The 18671-nt window shown below is 36.4% G+C and overlaps 2 protein-coding genes across 2 annotated transcripts; both read right to left on the reverse strand.

The window, feature by feature from the left end:
- Positions 1-1642: 1642 nt before the first annotated feature.
- Positions 1643-4430, reverse strand: LOC128379246 (interferon-induced protein 44-like). The gene is made up of 6 exons (XM_053338871.1): positions 4414-4430; positions 3080-3281; positions 2429-2581; positions 2156-2327; positions 1941-2041; positions 1643-1813 (listed from the first exon to the last, which is right to left on the reverse strand). The coding sequence occupies exons 1-6, from the start codon at positions 4428-4430 to the stop codon at positions 1643-1645; spliced, it is 816 nt and encodes a 271-aa protein (XP_053194846.1).
- A 3818-nt stretch (positions 4431-8248) lies between these two features.
- LOC128378991 (lipopolysaccharide-induced tumor necrosis factor-alpha factor homolog) lies at positions 8249-11905 on the reverse strand. Its single transcript, XM_053338588.1, has 5 exons — positions 11743-11905; positions 10075-10273; positions 9782-9823; positions 8609-8753; positions 8249-8520 (listed from the first exon to the last, which is right to left on the reverse strand). The coding sequence occupies exons 2-5, from the start codon at positions 10256-10258 to the stop codon at positions 8415-8417; spliced, it is 477 nt and encodes a 158-aa protein (XP_053194563.1). The 5' UTR covers positions 10259-10273; positions 11743-11905; the 3' UTR covers positions 8249-8414.
- Between the last annotated feature and the right edge of the window lie 6766 nt (positions 11906-18671).

Below are 18671 nucleotides of genomic sequence, written 5' to 3' on the forward strand. Positions count from 1 at the left end.
TTATTTAATAGCTAATATAATTCGCTGAGTTTAATCAATACTTTTAAACACAATGAATTATGTGTAAACAGCATTCACTAAAAAAACACCAACTTCCTGAATTGGTCACCTAATGTTTTTCATCCAGGTGGCCATGTTTGCAACATTTCCGACAATCTTTGAACGCCCCATCACAACAGCTGAGATGTTGACCAGATCGCGTGATGACGTCACGGTCATGCTAACGTAAGCTTTTTATGCCCCACCACTCTGTATTGTACATGGTATTGTACTGATTTTTTTTAAACACATAATCTTGTTGAATTACTTTAAAGCCTAACACGAGAATCACTAAAACTGAATATTTTCATCAGTAATCCCTTTCCTGATGAAATTCAGAATTTATTTGGTATTATTGCCATACCACTCTGTATCACATAATAGGCCCATTTCTCAAAAAAATCCAACTCAAAACTCAACAAAATACACTCTCACCTCCCTCTCTCAAGAGCACCACTAGGGAGCGCCAATAGACAGAGTAGTTATTCTTAACATTTAATTCAAATTTATAGAATGACTATCAACTTAACAAATAATTCTAATAATGGTTTCTATTATTGGTGATACTGTACCAAAATATAAACATAGGCTAGCATTTCACTTCTTACTAACACAAGGTTATCAGGAAACCACATTTGAGGATAGATATCATAAAAAGCTTTACCTCTACTGTTGTGCCCTTAGAAAACAATAATAATAATAATAATAGTAAGATAAGAAGAAGAAAAAAAAGTTTACAGATTTGTTGATGTGTAAATGTCATATTGATGTCATAATTTTATCGACTTCATGTACTGCTGGATAGTTTAATATATAATGATTTGTGGTATTTTATTAGTTGATAATGTTATATTTCTCTATAGTAGCATATTTAAGTAACAGATACTTCTGCTCCACATCTATGGATTCACTCCCTTTTATTTCTGAGGGACTCTTGTCCCCCTGAGACACAGTAACAATAGCTGACATTTACCATTCAATACTTATTTTATTGATAGCTTACTGTATGTTAATCAGCTAAACATTTCAAGTTTTCCAGTGACTGATAAACATACAATACATACAATGTACATAAAATGTACAAACATTATACAAATCTGTATAATTATATATGTGAAGATGTGGTATTTGTGTGATTGAGGCTGCAAATTCAACATCTTCAAAGCCAGAGTAAAAATCCAGGTTTTAGTTACAAGGCAAGTCAAGGCTGTTTAATTCTCTAGTGCATTTCATACCCGGGGCACCTCAATGTGCTTTACATAAAAACAAAACATTTAACGGTAAGAATTGTAATCAAAGAACATAAAAACATACAATTTGAAAAAGTAAAAATAAAACCCAATAATAGTAAAAATTTGAAACATTAAAACATACAATTAAAAACAAGAAAACCTGAACGAATCACAGCAGAGTGATTCGTTATTCATATTCAACAAGGTAACAAAGAACAAACTCACTAACTCCTGAATCAAAATAAATACCATATGTACAATGTCAATTCTAAATGAAAATCCCCAAAAGATGTGTAAAAATTTACAACGCAAATGTGTTAATATGTTGTTAATATGTTTAGATCATGATGTCGCACTATATTTTGCTACAATCAAACACGTTGATTATTGAGATAGTCTTCTCCATAGTTTATTATATGTCCCAGTGTGTTCAGCATCATTGTGTCAATGTAGTCATTTGTGTAGGTTTCTGAACTGTAGTTCTTCACAAGGAAGATGCAGCTCTGTGGAAGGCCCACCACCTGCTTGCTGAACATGTCAACCTAAGTTTTAAGAAACAGTATTTCAGTTCACAATGAATTTAACAGAGCTGATAAAAGCATACTGAAATGTGAATTTACATTATATTTCAAAGAATTTACAAACAAGAAATTACAGAAAGAAAATTACCTTTTCCTTCAGATACTTGCTTTTATAGACATCCTGTATGTTTGTTTTATTCTTAGGACAGGCTTCATCTATTTTTGTTAGAATTGCCACTTGAGGAATCTCTGTTGAGACAAAAAAATGAGCCAATATTTTAAACTTTTTTGTGTGTAATTTAGATTTATATTAACTTAGGGAACCATGACTGCAAACAAAGTAATAAGCATGTTGATGCCTACCCAAATCACAGGCTGCCTGTCGTATGTCCTTCATTTTCTTCACAATGTCTTCATCCATTAAAGATACTTTACCAGCGTCAGCGACAAAAACCAGAACATGAACTTTGTCGTCTGGCGTGGGGTTTGGGTTGTAACCTTCATCACCCTCAGACAATGGGGATTGATGATTAAACTAGAAATCAATTGAAATCAAACCATTACATTTGGAATTAAATGTATATTTTTTATTTTTTGTGAAAAAGAGAAACTGTTGTTAAAGATGAAGAATTGTACCGTGTAATTTTCTCTCACGTGTCCTTTCATCACCAGTTTGATGTCTTCCACATGGACTCCATGATAATTTTTTGGCTCAAGACCCATGGTGTCATTGAAAACAAAGGGATAAAAGCTTTCACAGTTTTCATTCTTGATTTTGTGAGTTTTGAACTGTGAAAAAAAGAAAGTACAGTCATTTTCAAGCGTCAGATGACTTTTACATTCCTACAGTAAGCTGCAGATATTTACTCACAGAATCTACACCTACTGACTTTCCATCAAAAGGTCAAAATACTTTCAACCAAAGGAAGGATTTCTTAGGAACACAATTTAATCATACTATGTTTTTGTCTTTCCACATGCTGAATGTTTTAGTTATTACAGTCAATATGACAGCTCTTCATTCTTTTTTTCTGTCTTTCTCTCCTGTCTGGCAATCTGTTAAATTAAATTTTATTATTTTAGCCATGAATATCATTCTTTACTTCCACTTTTGTATGTGTATAATGTTAATGTTGTAATTTACAGTAAATAATTGCAATAATTGTATCTAGTTTGAGTCAGTGTACTGTTGCTGTCTTGTGGTCAGCCACTTAAGTGTTTTCATTTTGTATGAAATACATATAGATGAATAGTTTTGCTTATAAGTAACACAATCAAAAGACTTACTTTTGTGGTGAAGCTGTTCCCGGAGGTTGCATCTGTGAAAGCTCTGTTACTGTTAATTTTGCCTCGTAAACAGCTGCCGACAGAGTTGATGAAACTGGACTTGCCGGCACCAGTTGTTCCAACAAGCAGAATTCTGAGATGTTTGATCTCTTTCTTTTTTGGTCGATAATTTTCCACAAAGCTCAGATCATCCTCTTTGCTCCTTTTTAATAGAGATAAACATTAGATTAGATCAGATTTTTTATTCCCACAGCAAATTATTATATATGATTTTTCTCAGTGTGTTATCTGTTCAGTAGGTTTGCCTATACTGTTGTTGAGGTGTTTGGGCTTCATGTTTACTCCAGAAATAAAATCTTAACACATGAGTTAAAAAAGTTATTATGACTTATGACCACCATTCATCCGCCATTATATGTGAAAGAATAAGTATCAAAACCAAGTAGTCAAAAATGTACTTAAAGGTGTGGTATGTAGAATTTAGTGGCATCTAGCAGAATGGACTTGGCAGATATGGAATATAATATTCATGTTTAATTAGTGTATAATCACTTAAACATAAGAACTGTTGTGTTTTGTGACCTCAAAATGAGCCTTTTACATCAAGACAGACAAACCAAACACTGACTCTAGAGAGGGCATTTTACATTTTTCACAAGATTTGCAGCCACTGTACAGTAGGTTCCCCTACTACACACTTGGAAGTGGAGGATGAGCTATATGCCTACACACTGGTGCTTTAAGGAAAAGTAAACTGTGATATTGGATATAATGAATGAAAAAGACAGTTGACAGTTACAATCAGAGATCTTACATTTGGGAGATTTTCTTTGGTACTTTCAGATAAGTTTAATGATAACACTTTCCTCTGCAGGCTTACTAAATTTTCCACAATAAATGCTGAATAACTTCATTATAAAAAATAAAAAAACAGGCAGACATTCTGATTTGTCAAAGCAGTAAAAGCAAATAATGCAGGTGTAATTATTAACATTAATGATGGTTCCTTACTTGTCACAGTGAGCCATGCCAGTAAGTAAGCATGCACAATAGAGCCTGGATAAGTCAAAATGTCTGCTGTGAAAAGCATCTATTAACTTAGTATTAAGGGTCTCTTTAGCTTTAATGGTGGCACTTTCATGACACAAATACCAAGAAGTAAGGTTTCAGTACAGTGTAAATAGCAAAGTAGTACTCACTCTGGCATATCTCTCCATGGCTTACTGAAACCTGCAGATATATAGTTTACATAAGACATAAATAATGTATTAAACATAATCATATTACTATAATCAAGGTTTGAACAATGTTTTGCAATGTTTTGAACATGTTACCATGAGAAGGTGGGCATGTTGGCAGGTCAAAACTTACCTTCTCCCATAGCTGTAAAGTAAGACATTAACATGTAAAACTTGAACTTTATCATAATATCTGAAACAACATTTAAGTCATAACCTAAAAGAAAATAACAAGGACAGTAATAATTGGTAGTAAAGATAGTTAATATCTTCAAACAGTATAAAACTGTATGTTCACAATCAAGGTCCTTACTGATTTAATCTTTCTATATTAGTGGTTAATTGACCCAATACTGTATATTATAATACTGTATCAAATTGTTTGCTCTATCTTAATGACAAAATTATTTTTTTATTTTAACTCTAAAATGATTTTTTAATCTCACTTTCAGTGGTATATGGGTGTTCATTTAACTGAATTACAAAATAAATTATTTTAAGTTAAAGGGCACATTTCTAGATCCATATTTTTGGGGCTCTACTAGAATATCTTTCCATGAACAACAATGAAAAACAACAACAAAACAAAACACTTATTTAACTTCGTGGCTGTTTTTGAAGGGCTGCAAAAAAAGTCATTAAGACAGAACAAACAAGTTTGTGGAAGCTGCCACTAGGCAATGAGGAACTGCCCATAAATAGGATATTTATGGGCAGTTTGTCTTACATTCACCTTATGTTTGACTGTATTACATAACATAGACATCCAACATCAGTACATAACGTAGAAAGTCAAATGTCAGCAAAACAAACAATAGTTTATTGTTTAAATTTTTAAAATTACCACTAGTTCTTCAATACATTTACTTCATTAAGAGAAGGATAATGGTAACACCATAATAGTAACTGTACTGACATTATTAACAAAAACTGTAATAGTACAAAAACTACTTGATCTTCTAATTAAACTTGAAAATCAACAAATGGCTTCTTAGCTTCACAATCAAACTAGTGTATCTTACTAAGAAAGCTATAGACAGACATAATAGGAAAAGCTGACCTCTACAGATGTGTCTCTGGAACAAGGTGACGCTTCAAGTGGTGATCATGACTGATATCCTCCCCCTTAAGCCATTCGTTTGGTTTCAGCTAACCACGTGACTGAGACCACAGCATTTAAAGCTAAACAGAAAAAAAATGAAACGCAGACACAAACTTTTATTACTGTCTGCAACAAAATAGTACAAAGTCCTGTCAACTGCAGAGGATTTCAGATGACTGCAGTTCTTGGTGTGTCAGAAGTGTACAAAGACCTTTGGAACAGTTTGGTGGAGTGGTGCAGGAGGAACAAACTTTCTTCTGAATGGGGTCAATACCATTGAGATGGTGGTGAATTTCATCAATCAATGGGTCAGATGCAAGAATATGTTTGTATTTTTCTTCTTAAATCTGTCGTACTTTTTTCGTGAGGTGGAATTTACATGTGTGCCACGTCGGATTCACCAAACCAGGATTGGTCGGATTCGTATCACCAGGAAACAGTCGTAAATGACCTTCGTAAACATGATGACTCCCACCTGTTCTAAATGAACGCACGTTCCAGAGAATAGTAAATTAACATGTAGTTCACACCCATTACCCCAAGGGTCTCTAAAATACTGACAATATAATATACGCTCAGCCTGTGGATCGTCATTATTCATTTCTCTGTTAAGTGGTAGTTAGCATACAGTGATGTTAAAAAGAAAATCCAAGTCAGTTGACTCTGAAGCTCAACCGCTGATGTTACACCTGCTGTCGGATTGCTGTCAGCACAGACCTACTAACACCCAGGGAAATTTGAGTTCCCCCAAAAGACATGATAACGTTGGCACACTGCCATTAGACAATTAGACAGTAACAGTCATGTTTTATTACTTTGAAGGACTGCCGGTTGGTTGTGCGTGACAGGTACGACAGGTCTGCATTACTCGTACATTTTGTTCGTACCTAAGAGAAAATCCACAATAAGAGAAAAATTGGTGAATGCGGCAAATTCTCGTAAATCACTAGTACGCATGGTTTAAGAACGAATCTGTGCGTACGAGTGGTTCTTGCGTCTGGCCCATTGTGTTGTTATTGTACTGTAAGTGCAATATTTGATCTTTTGGATAGCAGCATCATCAGAGGTAGCATGTTTATATTCTACAGAACAAAGCAGCTACAGTTGTTGGATTTCATCTGTGAGACCAAAGGGAATTGTATCATACATCAAAATGCTACACGTTAGAGCTAGCGATAAGTCACCAAAAACTGTACAGATCAGTTTATTGGAACGGCGTGTTACATAGGCTAAGTTCACACTGCAGGCCTTAATGCTCAGTTCCCATGTATTGCTCAAATCCGATTTTTTGTTGACTGTTCAGATTGCAGTCGCATTCAAAAAATTCTGATATGTATCTGATTCAGTACCACATTTGAAAGTGGCCTTTTTTATTGTTTGTTTTTACTCTTAAACAAGTGAAAAATCATGCCAATATATTTTTTCTTTATTATACTGTATTTTGAGGGAGTTAGCCATCTATAGTGGACACCATGCATCAACTGTATGAAAAGTGATTCAATGGAAATTAATGGAGGTACAAAAACAAAACATGTTTTATTACGATATTAACATTCACTAAGATCAAATGATATTAATATACATAGTAACATTAAATAACAACAATAGAGAGGACATTTGAATATAATGTATGTATCTATAATGTCATATAATGTTTCGAAACTACACTAATTTTATACAATTAACAATGGCATGGCCATATCAGAGTTGGTGGATGAAGGTATGATCTTTGTTTTTACTATTTGTTTTTTAAAAGTTGTTCACTTTTGTGGTCCTGCTATTGTTAAATGAATTCAAATGAGTTTCAAGACACAGAATGACTGATTTTTCAAATATATTCTATACTATTCATATACCATTTAAGTGAACACATCACTGTTAATATGGCCCATGGGCAGTGAACATTAAATATATTGTGCTGAATATAACACAGAAAACACCCATTCAAAGAAAAGAAAATGGACAGACTACCTCAATGACCTTTAAACTACAAACTACTGAGGCTCATGGAAAATCTCAAACGATTGTTGAAATATAAAATATGGCTTAAATGTGAAATGCATCTGACACAGAGAAAGAGCTAGCAAATAACTAGGGGAGAACGGGGTTGGTTGTCACATTCATCAGATCTCGGGCCCTAGAGGGCACTGTTAAAAAGTTTTGGTGCTGAAAGTTTCAGAATTTAGGTGAGATGTTACTTCAGAGGTCATTTCTGGGGTAAACTGCTTGACATTGAGGTGAAATGACATTTAGTGTTTTTCATGTGAAAATGTAAACATCCAACTCTTCAGTGTTTCTCTTCTGGGCTTTTACACAATGAGTTTATAATAAATCAATCATTACCATTAAAAAGTATGAAGAGAGAGTGATAGTTAGGTTTTTTGTCTTAGATACACCAAAGCATGTGGTTGTTAGCTTTGCTAGTAGCAAACAATCCCAGTTGGGGATGCTTTTCACATTCTCTTCAGGGTTGGTTGTCACATGTTGGTATATACATATATAGTGCGCTATATCTAGTTATTTCTTTCTTTTAAGATAGAAAAATGACCTGGAACTCTGTCAGGAAGACAAACAAGGGTCAGACTCCTTCAGAGCTGTCAGAGGTGAAAATGAAGAATATTGTCATATAAGGACAAAAAAGGCACTTAATGTAATGATTTTTCCTGTTTATGTTCTCTTGGTGCAGGGGATGTGTTAGGTTGTTGTATTTCAATTAAACTAAACATTTTAAATACTTTTTTAAGACTGTATACATACAATAACACAGGGACAACCATCCCCACCACCCTCCCCATCACCACTCTATTCCTACCTGACACTTTAGGCTTTCATTACAAATGAAAAGGGAATTTATTCAGTTTATGGTTTATGAAGAATTCAAAGGAAAGTAAAAAGTGTGACTACCAACCCTGTTCTCCCCTACTAAGTACATGGTGTATAGTGAAATGCTTTTATAGGACACAGATAAGATGAGTTCCCCTTCCCAAGGCTAGTTTCATATTCGCTTGTATATGTAGATGACTCTGTGGCAGGATGGACAGCGATGCTCCACATCTTTACAGGAATCAATGCAGAATGGGATACAGCAGCAGAGGAAACACCTGTAAGAGGAAGCAAGGTGAATTATTTCTTCTGTACTTTCAGCTTTAAAGTTTAAAATATCTTTATCTTTTCTGGTTCCTTTTTTACCCAAAGAGGGCAAGGCCGCCGCAGATGGCCCAGGTCATCAGGCCTGCTGAGTGCTCTGTCTTGGTGACCACTGACTGCTGGCAGTGGGGACACACCGTTTGTCCAGGGGTGTCATGCAGTGCAGGCGTTACAACAACATGAGTCACTGAAAATGAGAAATGCACATCACCTAACATTAATACTTCACATTACCTATCAGCCTAAATTTAGTGTATATAGTGCCCCCTTTCTGCACCCATTTCTCACTGCAGTATTTGATCATCTATTGGACTAAACACATTTTAGACGGAAACACTGGAAGTGATGTTCACATGCAGTAATCGTTGAACCATTTGATTGTACAAAAAAGACAAATGCTGACCTCTTGTGGATATATGCAACAGACACAGACACCAATATGCAGACCAAAAAAATCAGTGTTCAACTATTGAGAGTATGCCATTCACATTTGAACAAAATGTAACAATATGTCAATATGTGTAACTGTAGTGGCCAGCCTGTCAGTGAGTAGGACATTTCTGCTGTTACTGCAGACTGTGCATTTGTGTAGCTGTCGTTACCAGAGGATCAGGAGATGAATGTACTGACTGCATTGATTTAGAAAGACCAGCAGAGGCTGACATTTCCACAGTAGTTACTTATGAGCAGTCCCATTTTGTTGTTTGACTGTACTGTAATATAAGTTTATAGTAAGTTTAAATTGATAAAAGATTTTACAGTAAAGTATTGTTCAGATTGTTTATTTTTTGTAATATGAAACTCATTAAGAATATAAATGTGACAATTACAACACATGAGGATCCTAGAGTGTATATGAGCTCTGTGATATGAATTATTCATGTTAGAAAAAGAAACTCAAATTGTGACTGGACACCCTGAGCATGAACAGTGAACAATAGCTCTTTGTGATGCACTCAGGCTACAAACGGACTATTCTTCAGATCAGTTAGGGGGGACTTCACCCACAGACTCTCTCTTGCTGTGTAGAGGCAGTCATTCTCCTTTCACGAACTGGAATCAAAATATATCAGCTATCTGCTCACATAGGTGTGTTCACAGATTTGTTTAATTATATGTGGTATGTGTGTGTGTGTGTGTGTGTGTGTGTGTGTGTGTGTGTGTGTGAATGCACATGCATGTATGTCGTGTCTTGCATTAGATCAATCACCTCACCTGTTGTGGCAGGTGCAACTGGGCCCGGAGCATAAGCATTACCTGGCAGGGGAAGAACAGATATTTAAATCACCTGCCAAACTTTTACTACCATTCTACAACATACATCTCTCTATCACCTCTTTATGAACTTTGATCAGGTATTGTATTTTAACATAAATCTGTCTCATGGGTGGATTTGGAAATATAAGTTGATTACAGGCTATACAAAGCATTGACTGTAAGACAAAGACACATTTGTTTTTTTATGTTAAAAAAATAGTGAATAGTGAAATAGGGCGGTGAGCACAGACCTCCCTGGTATCCAACAGGTGGAGGTCCTACAGGGGAAGGAGCGAAACCCGGCTGAGGCTGAGGGTACATGGCTGGCTGAGGGTACATGGCTGGTTGAGGGTGCATGACTAGCTGAGGTGCCCCGTAGTTCAGAGGTGGGCCAGGGTAGGGGGGAGCGTCCTGTGGTTGGTATCCTTTTTCCATCTTCAGATATCGTTACTGAATACAGTATGAGAAATGTGTTATAGACATTCTTTAAGTGGCACTATTGGCTTTAAAATATGTAAAATTTAAAAAAAAAAACTTTTAGTGAATAATTGAATAAGAAATGAGGAGGAGAGCATCTCTACATTGTTAGTCTGATGAAAATCATCTAAGTACTGAGAACTACCAAATGTATACAATAATTTACATAAATAATAACACTGGTTTTGTCACCTGTGTATTTATTGCATTTCCCTAATCTAATGTATTGCTGCAACAATGTTTACATATAAATTGTGAACACTTGTTTGCCATTAATCTAGTGGTAGTATATTAAATACAAACTGGAGCCAAACACAGCATCGCACCTATATCCATGTTGAAGTATTATATAATCTGTTTTGTTACCTTAGAAACACTGTCAAGGAAAAAAAGAGGGTTTAGAGTCTGACAGTAATACCTCACAAACATTTCTGATGTTGATTGGTGGCTGCGAGAAATGACGCAGATGGTAACACAATGGCTTATTGAAGCCGGGCCAATTTAAATAAACTCATAATCAATGGCAGAAGGAAGTAAAAAAATGTAATGATTGACCGCTGTGGGGGAAGTGAAGTAATGTGGCCTTTCCTGAGGATATACACTGTGAAATCAAAAATTGGACATCCTCTTAGCAATACACACAATAGTTAGTCTTTGTCAGTTATAGCTATTAATGTGACAAAAACGAAAGGCTCAAGTTTAACATCAACCTTTTACTAGGACACATGTGTAGCAGTAGGAATTCTGAGTTTAACTAAGACAAGATACAATGTGTTACTTTCTTGATCAAACATAGCACTGTGTGTAATTTAAAGAAATGTCAAACTACAGTAATAGTGCATACTTGAATACTTGCTTGGTTCAAGGAAACCGGATGGAAGCAATGAACTTCAGCATTTGCTTAAGGGGAGTGGCATACTATTTACAAGAAAAGCACTTTACTCTGATAATGCTGCCCATCCTTAAAAGCTTTTTCCACATCCGTAACCAACATAAATGAGTGCGACAGTGTCATACCATAAATCAGCATTGTTCGATTCTTGCTGTTTTTTGTTGTATTTTCATATGAGAAGAATGCAGTCAGTCTGTTGTTTATACTAAAGAGGCCTAGTCATTTCTATAGCCAGCCATACCCTACCTCATCATAAATCAATTTTAAAGCAGCCACTGAGGACTTTGACTCAACCCTGTCTTGCCTGGTGCCTCGCCCTCTTTTGTTTGACAGCCTGATGAATAAAGCTCACAGTGACGAGAAATATTTGAATAAAAAAATGTTGCAAAAAAAACGAAAAAAAGAAAATTACTATGTTCTGACTCAAGTAGTAACATCATCTAAATCCATAGAGGCTACACTGAGTGTATTAACATTCCTATTTTACACAAACACCATAAGTTGGCAACAGCTGCTGGATATTATATAACCAGTTTGTAAAAAAGCATACCTGTGACTTTCCATCAACATAGAGAGAGAGCACCCTCTCTCCTCGAGCTGCTTGGTCCTGTGTGAGGCACAAAAAAGGGAAGTAAAACCAAAACTGGATAAATAAGGAATTAAATCAGAGTTTTCACTGTGTGTGGCACAACTTACAGAGGGAAAAAAAGGGGTTTTAGTTCCTCCAGTCCGACAAGAATGACGACTAACTGTAGGCTTGAAACTTCATCATGCCCCCTCCTTTTCCTCCTCCCACGTGACTGGGTGAGTCAGAGGAAACCGTATGCTATTACAGTTTGTTCAAATAATGATGAATATAGCAATAAAAGTGAAGAATACAGGAGTCAACAAATATAAAGGAAGTATGACAGAGAAATAACTTGTTTGCTAAGAACAAAGTGTCCTTTGTTGACCTATCATGTAATGCTTTAGATTCACAGATTCAGCCTGCAATCCTCGAAAAACCCCAACACAACACACAAAAAGTACCTTAATACTAATAAACTCTGTTACTTCAAAATAAGCTTCTGGGAATCAAGAAAATGCTTTTAAATGACAGTTTGAGAAGACACAGGATCATCCCTCTGTTGGACCACCCTGCAGTTTCCTGTAGTCGGGTTGGTTTTTCTTGATAAAAAACATGTGAGAATGCAGGAAATACCAAACCATCCTCCAATATTTCCAGCAGCTTTGCGCAGCACTAATTTAACTGTTACAATGCTGTAAAATAATACAACCGTCATGTTTTTTTATGATAGTAGGTAAGATTTGTTACATTTGTTTGCTGTAAAAGTTTCTCATGAAAACTATTTCAACAGGAAAAGTAAAAAGCTGATTTTAATGCAGCAACACCTTCAACAGGTAACAGATGTTGCAGTGGAAAAGTTGACATCAAAACCAAACAAGTGCCATGCTTCATTAGTGGTCATATGTTAGTAGCACCACACCTACACAGCTTTGTTAAGGCAGCATTTAATTATACATACACATACATAATTTCCACATACACCAAGTACGCAATCTGCTGAAACAAAAGAAGACAGGAAAAACAAAACAGCAACAACACAACCAATCAATCACTCAGCATAAGATAACATTTTTCATACAACTGACTCAAGCTCTGAACCAAAAATCACAAACATAGATTAGCTCCCTAAAGCAAGAAAGTAAAGGCCCCCACATCTCAACAAAAAATTATTCCCGACCATATTTCTTATGTGAGTCTCTCTAAAGGAAAAAAATTGTAATGTGGTTTACAAACATCTTGAAGGAGGTGATTCATCTTTCCATAAAGTAAGTATACATTTTTTTTAAGCATAGTATGATATAATTATTAGAAATCTGCATTTTGTATTATCTATATGGAATCCATGGATTTAAATCAAATTCTAATTCTAAAACAGATTTGGTAAAAAGATGAACTGAAATCCAAAACTGTTTCAATGATTCACAATACCAAAATAAATGCATAAATGTTCCTTGTTCTGTTTTATATCTAGGGCAAAGTGGTGAATAGTTTTGGGAGATTTTATGCATTTCTATTGGAGTGAGATAGAATTTGTGAATACATTTAAATTTTGTTTCTTTGATCTTGTTATTTGTAAATGGAAAATGTATTCTATCACAAATGTTTAGCCAGGTGACCTCTACCTTGCCGTACAGTGTGTGGGCTCAGCCTTAGAGATAAGGTCAGGAGTTCGGACATCCGAGTGAGGCCTTTTCTATCCTGCCTCTGGTCAGGCATGTCCGACTGGGGGGGAAGACCCCTGGGTAGACCAGAATACACACTGAGGGGGGTGGGGGGGGGTTATATATATACACCCCTCCTGGCCTGGGAACAATGCAGGATCCCCCAGGAGGAGCTGACGAGCATTGCTGGGGAGGATAAGCGGCAGACTGTAGTAAATGGATGGGAAACGTATGTGGTTGACGCGCACATCCAGAAGATGAATAAAGCAGGTGCTGGACCAAACAACAAATGACAAAGGGAATTGTCTGCACGCTACAGCTCCCAATGCAGGTCATTTATTCCATCACCAGCGTGACATTTGGAGCACAATGCTCTTCTTCATACTAAAAATCAGATAGAACATCGCCATGTCAAATACACAAAAGGCCATGGTGACCTGACAGTCACATGATATGTCAACCCCACTTAATACTGTAACGGGTGGATGAAGAACCCAATAGCAGCACTGAACCAGTGAGCAGTTTTAAATTATCTTTATTATACAGTCCCCAAGGTAACTGAACAGGTATAGGCAGAATGCGTAGGACAACAGGCAGGTCTCAGGGTCACTGATGACACAGAATAGGCAGCAGGTAAAATCATGCCAGTAGCACTCAAGGAGTTGAGGTATATGACCAGGCAGGATCGAAGCCGGGGGACACCACACAGCCACAGGCAGACAGCAACAGGCAATAATTAAGGTCAGGGATAGAAGGCTGGTGCGTCCACCGGGGTAGACACGAGGAAAGGAAGGAAGGAAGGAAGGAAGGAAGGAAGGAAGGAAGGAAGTCCAAGGCAAGCAGTTTCGGAACCAGGGAATCAGTCTGTGACTGCTGGAAGAGCTGGCATGAAGCAATTGCAAAAGACGATCTGGCCAAGAGTGAGTGGACAACAGGAGTATATGTACAGGCTTGATTACAGATGGGGTGCAGCTGAGAGTCCAGGTGATTACTGATGAGCTGCAGCTGAGTGCCCAGGTGAACCGAGTTAAGTGATGAGGTGGGTGTGGCTGATTAGCAGGAGTAGAACAGGGGTGTGGTGAATGGAAATTTACCAGCAGCAGGAGAAGAGCAGAACAAACCGTGACATAATACCTTAAACATGTGCATATAGGTGCAAACAAAAGAATGTATGAATTCTTTGAAATTCTTTTGTTTGCACCTATATGCACATGTTTAAGGTATTAAGTGGGACTGACACATCATGTGATTGTCAGGTCACCATGGCCTTTTGTGTATTTAAGATGGCGATGTTCTAGTTGATTTTTAGTCTGAAGAAGAGAATAGAGAATAGAAGGTTTATTGTCATTATATTTTACCTATAATGAGATTACAGGTCCCACTCCATTTGTGTTTTAAAGACAAACAAATAATAAAAGTATTGTGCTCAAAACATTACTCTGGTGATATCCAAATAAAATACCTGCAGTGTGCAGACTTTTCTGTTGTTTTTGATATTGAATGTCTGGCATGATATGACTGAAAGAAAATATGACATTTTGACTGCACATATGATTTTAACTTATTAGAGGACCTACAGTAAGTGTAATTAAACATGAACCCATCTGTGTGACAACTCAAGTACAGTTAAAACCTATGGCACATACCCTGTGGTATTTCTGACCTCTGAATGTTCCATGGCAGTTTGGGGTTTTTTGTTTTTGAGTAGGTTCCTGTTTCCTTTACCTCAATCACATGCGATGCAAAACCAATAACCAAATAACCAGTGACTGTAATGCACTAAAAACACAGCAACGCACAAGAAAAGGCACAGTACAACACAGTAAGCTAGTAAACATAAATGTAAAGAACACAGAATTTTAAAAAATATCTTGAATTGGCTTAATTGCCTTTATGAGTAAGAAAATGAATGCAACACTTTTGTTAAACCTCAGGGATATACACAATGCATTTTGGTGAGTATCACAGCTCCATATGCACCTTTAATCCACATTCACCCATGATGGGTTGAAGCTGTATACATTGTTTTTGGCCACTACTGTGGCAGAAGAGCACCAGGCTGATTACGGCTGAGGTTTTAGGAAGAAATTACCTGCTCTACTATGTAGCAGAGAGATAAGTGTGTTTCTGGCCACTTGACAAATGTCCAATATTCATTCTCAGGGATTCAGATGAGGCTAATAAGCCTCTTTGAGGTGCACAGGTGTGTGGTAATTCGCGGCGAGATTGTCACCAGCAATCCCTTTTACATTACAAGTAGTCATTCAAGCCTTTTTTTCATTTAAAAAGCCAAACTGAACTACCATGACAACACATGTGTGGCCTGTCCTGTGCAGTGACATATGCTTTGTGCCAGAGCATTTGGATGATTTCAATTGGGCAGAGATTCCATACACTGAGGTCACATGAGGTCAAACAATCTCATCAATTAAAGAGGATTATAAGGGTGTAATTTGTTCTGTCCTAACAGGTAAAACATTGCTAACAGGAGAGTCAGAAGGATGTCAATAAAACATTAGACACAATGGTACCATGATGTGCAGGGCCTGATGATGCTTTGTTTCACTCCACAAGCTGTATTGCTTGTTACACAAATATGTACAAGTACACAATCTTAATTTCACATTCAAGAAAATTCCAGCTTCCTTTTGTTATTAGAAATCGCTTTGGTCAACAAATGCATGGTCTTGCAAAACAGTATGAAAAATGGAAGTGGTGGATGAACAGAACTACATATTAATGAAACATAAAAAGGTCAATTTCACATTTAGATAAATCATAATAAGGCAACATTTAGCTCGTGATTTCTCTCTCTCTTGTCAAAGAAACATATCACCGCCTTGCACAACACTAAATATTTGTCAGTGCCTGTTCAGTCATGTTTAGTCAGGCAGTCTCTCCCACACACTAAGTTAGTGTGAATGATCCACTTCCAAACACATGACTTTAACACATGAAGACCTGATGACAGTCAGGTTGGGACAGAGGATACTTAAAGGTCACAGGACTCTCACAAGAGCATTACCAATCACATCTGGAATGTGCTTCGCTGCAACTACTCAGATAATTACAAACAGACACTGGAGGATGTTCTTCTGTTCTAGAGAATATAAATATCCACTAGAGGGCAGCATAATGCCAACATTTCATTGTTGTTAAACACTTATTTTCTTTCCCACTAAGTTGGAATGAAGGATCAGTTATAGGAGACACACAGAGAGTATATAATTATACCACATGTGTCCAAGAATTTAGACATACAGGTTTTTCATCATACTTTGTTTTGGCCCTGGTTTACCTGGACATTTTTTATTAATGCCAACAAAGCATTTCCAGTGTTACTGAAACATGTTTTTCAACTTTGACTGCTGAATGTGTTTCTGCTTTTGTTGTTTCTATTACACTTTTCATTAATGGTCTATATATGACAGCCAAGGAATCACTGTTTGTCTTTAGTTTACATCACTATTCTTTACTCATTTACTCATGTACTGTAGTGGTCCAGAAACATAAAACTAAGCCACTGACAAGACACAGGTTTCATGATTGGCTGTAATGAAACATGAATAAGTTATCGCAAGGATTTAGAAGAGACAGCACTGAGCATTTCCCTGGCGACCAAGCAATGAGCATCATCAGTTAAGTCCACTGTGCTCCAGGTCAATTCAATTTACTGCAATTTACTTCATTCCAGATGATGAAAGGAAAAACAGAAAAAATAAAAACAGCCATTGAACATATCTACACTCATCAGCATTAAGCTCTCTGCAGGCATGTGTCTTTTGAAATGGGAGTATACACACCTTATAAGACCTTATAAGTTTCATCAGCTTTTGCGATTTAAAGGCATTTATTTATACAGTAAGCATGCCTCAGACAGCTTCTATAAATGTGTGAGCTTGTGTGTGTGTGTGGGGGGGGGGGGCTACACAAATCTGTTTTCAGTTTTTGAACTGTCTCTCATCTTTGTTTTTTGATGAAATATTGTATCATTTGAACATGTATTGAAATGAAACCATCTGAGAAGTTTACAGTTAAAAAACACTATTTGGTGGAGCTTTTCACAACTCATAGATATCTGAATTGTGACCCTAACTACTCACATTTTTTTGGAAGACATCAAAAGCCAATAATAGTGTGTTGTATAGTGTTGTATAGTATATATAATATGTATATATATATTGTAAGCTTGTTATATTATCCATTGTGTCAAATCTTCATCTGAAAAGTAAGTAAGTAAGCTGTCAAATAAATGTAATGTTAAGAGTAAAATATTTATCACTGGAATATAGTGGAGTGGAAGTGTAAAGCAGCATAAACCTGGAAATAGTCAAGTAAAGGACAAATACCTCAAAATTAAACTTTAGTACAGTACTTGAGGACATGTACTTACTTAGTTTCCACCACTATTTAGAATGTCTGAGTATTGTGCTTAATAAGAGAGCTTGATTCTATTTGTGTCTAAATCATGTTGGTCTAATTCATTAAGTGTATTTGTGATAGTTACAGTCATAGATCGATTGCTAAGGCTTACAGAGGCTGACAAGGTCTATTCACTAAATGCAGTAAAATGTCAACAAGATAAATTCATGCACTCACACTACTGACACACCTATTTTACCTTTTTATGGTACTCAAGTCTTTCAAGTGCTGACTATCTGTAACAGTTGGTGTTTATGGATGCAGTACAATATCATAATCATATTCAAACGTATTTTTCATGGCACTCTTCTTTCTATCTTTTAATAGGATTTATTTTTAAAAACACAAAAGACAAAGTTCTTGTTTTGTTTTTTTACAGCTTCTCCAATGAGGGTTCATTGGAGAATTTATTTTCCCATTAGATTTTTTTAACAGCAGCAACAGCAGATTATATCAGGGACAGATAGTTAATTATTCTACATCTGTAATGGATATTTCTTAGGTTTCATTGTCTTAAGATTATGTTATACTGCCTTTATAGCCAAAAGCACAGTGTAAGACTCTCTGCTTTCTGTGAGAAAATGTTGTCAACAGGTACCATCCAAGGTGAGCTGTGGGGCTAAACTGTAACTTTACTGCTCATTACACAGAGGCAGAGAAAGAAAAAGGCCAGGGAATGAGGAAAAGGCAGATAAGGATTCAGACTCCTTATTGTCAGCAGAGACCGAACGAAAAAGTCCCTACAAATACAGCAAAGTAATTAAAAAAGAATAACTTGTTAGGGTGACGAATATGGGATGATTGTGAGGCATGCATCTACACGGTCGC

The sequence above is a fragment of the Scomber japonicus genome, chromosome 18, assembly GCF_027409825.1.
Source record: "Scomber japonicus isolate fScoJap1 chromosome 18, fScoJap1.pri, whole genome shotgun sequence".
Classification (NCBI taxonomy): domain Eukaryota; kingdom Metazoa; phylum Chordata; class Actinopteri; order Scombriformes; family Scombridae; genus Scomber; species Scomber japonicus.

Coding starts and splice junctions, on each gene's coding strand:
- LOC128379246 (XM_053338871.1), bottom strand. Junction 2,328..2,428: donor ACGTGAGAGAAAATTACACG/GTACAATTCTTC, acceptor ATTGATTTCTAG/TTTAATCATCAATCCCCATT. Junction 2,042..2,155: donor ACAGGCAGCCTGTGATTTGG/GTAGGCATCAAC, acceptor TTGTCTCAACAG/AGATTCCTCAAGTGGCAATT.
- LOC128378991 (XM_053338588.1), bottom strand. CDS start 10,258: ATGGAAAAAGGATACCAACCACAGGACGCTCCCCCCTACCCTGGCCCA. Junction 9,824..10,074: donor ACCTGTTGGATACCAGGGAG/GTCTGTGCTCAC, acceptor TTCCCCTGCCAG/GTAATGCTTATGCTCCGGGC. Junction 8,754..9,781: donor AGTTGCACCTGCCACAACAG/GTGAGGTGATTG, acceptor TCTCATTTTCAG/TGACTCATGTTGTTGTAACG.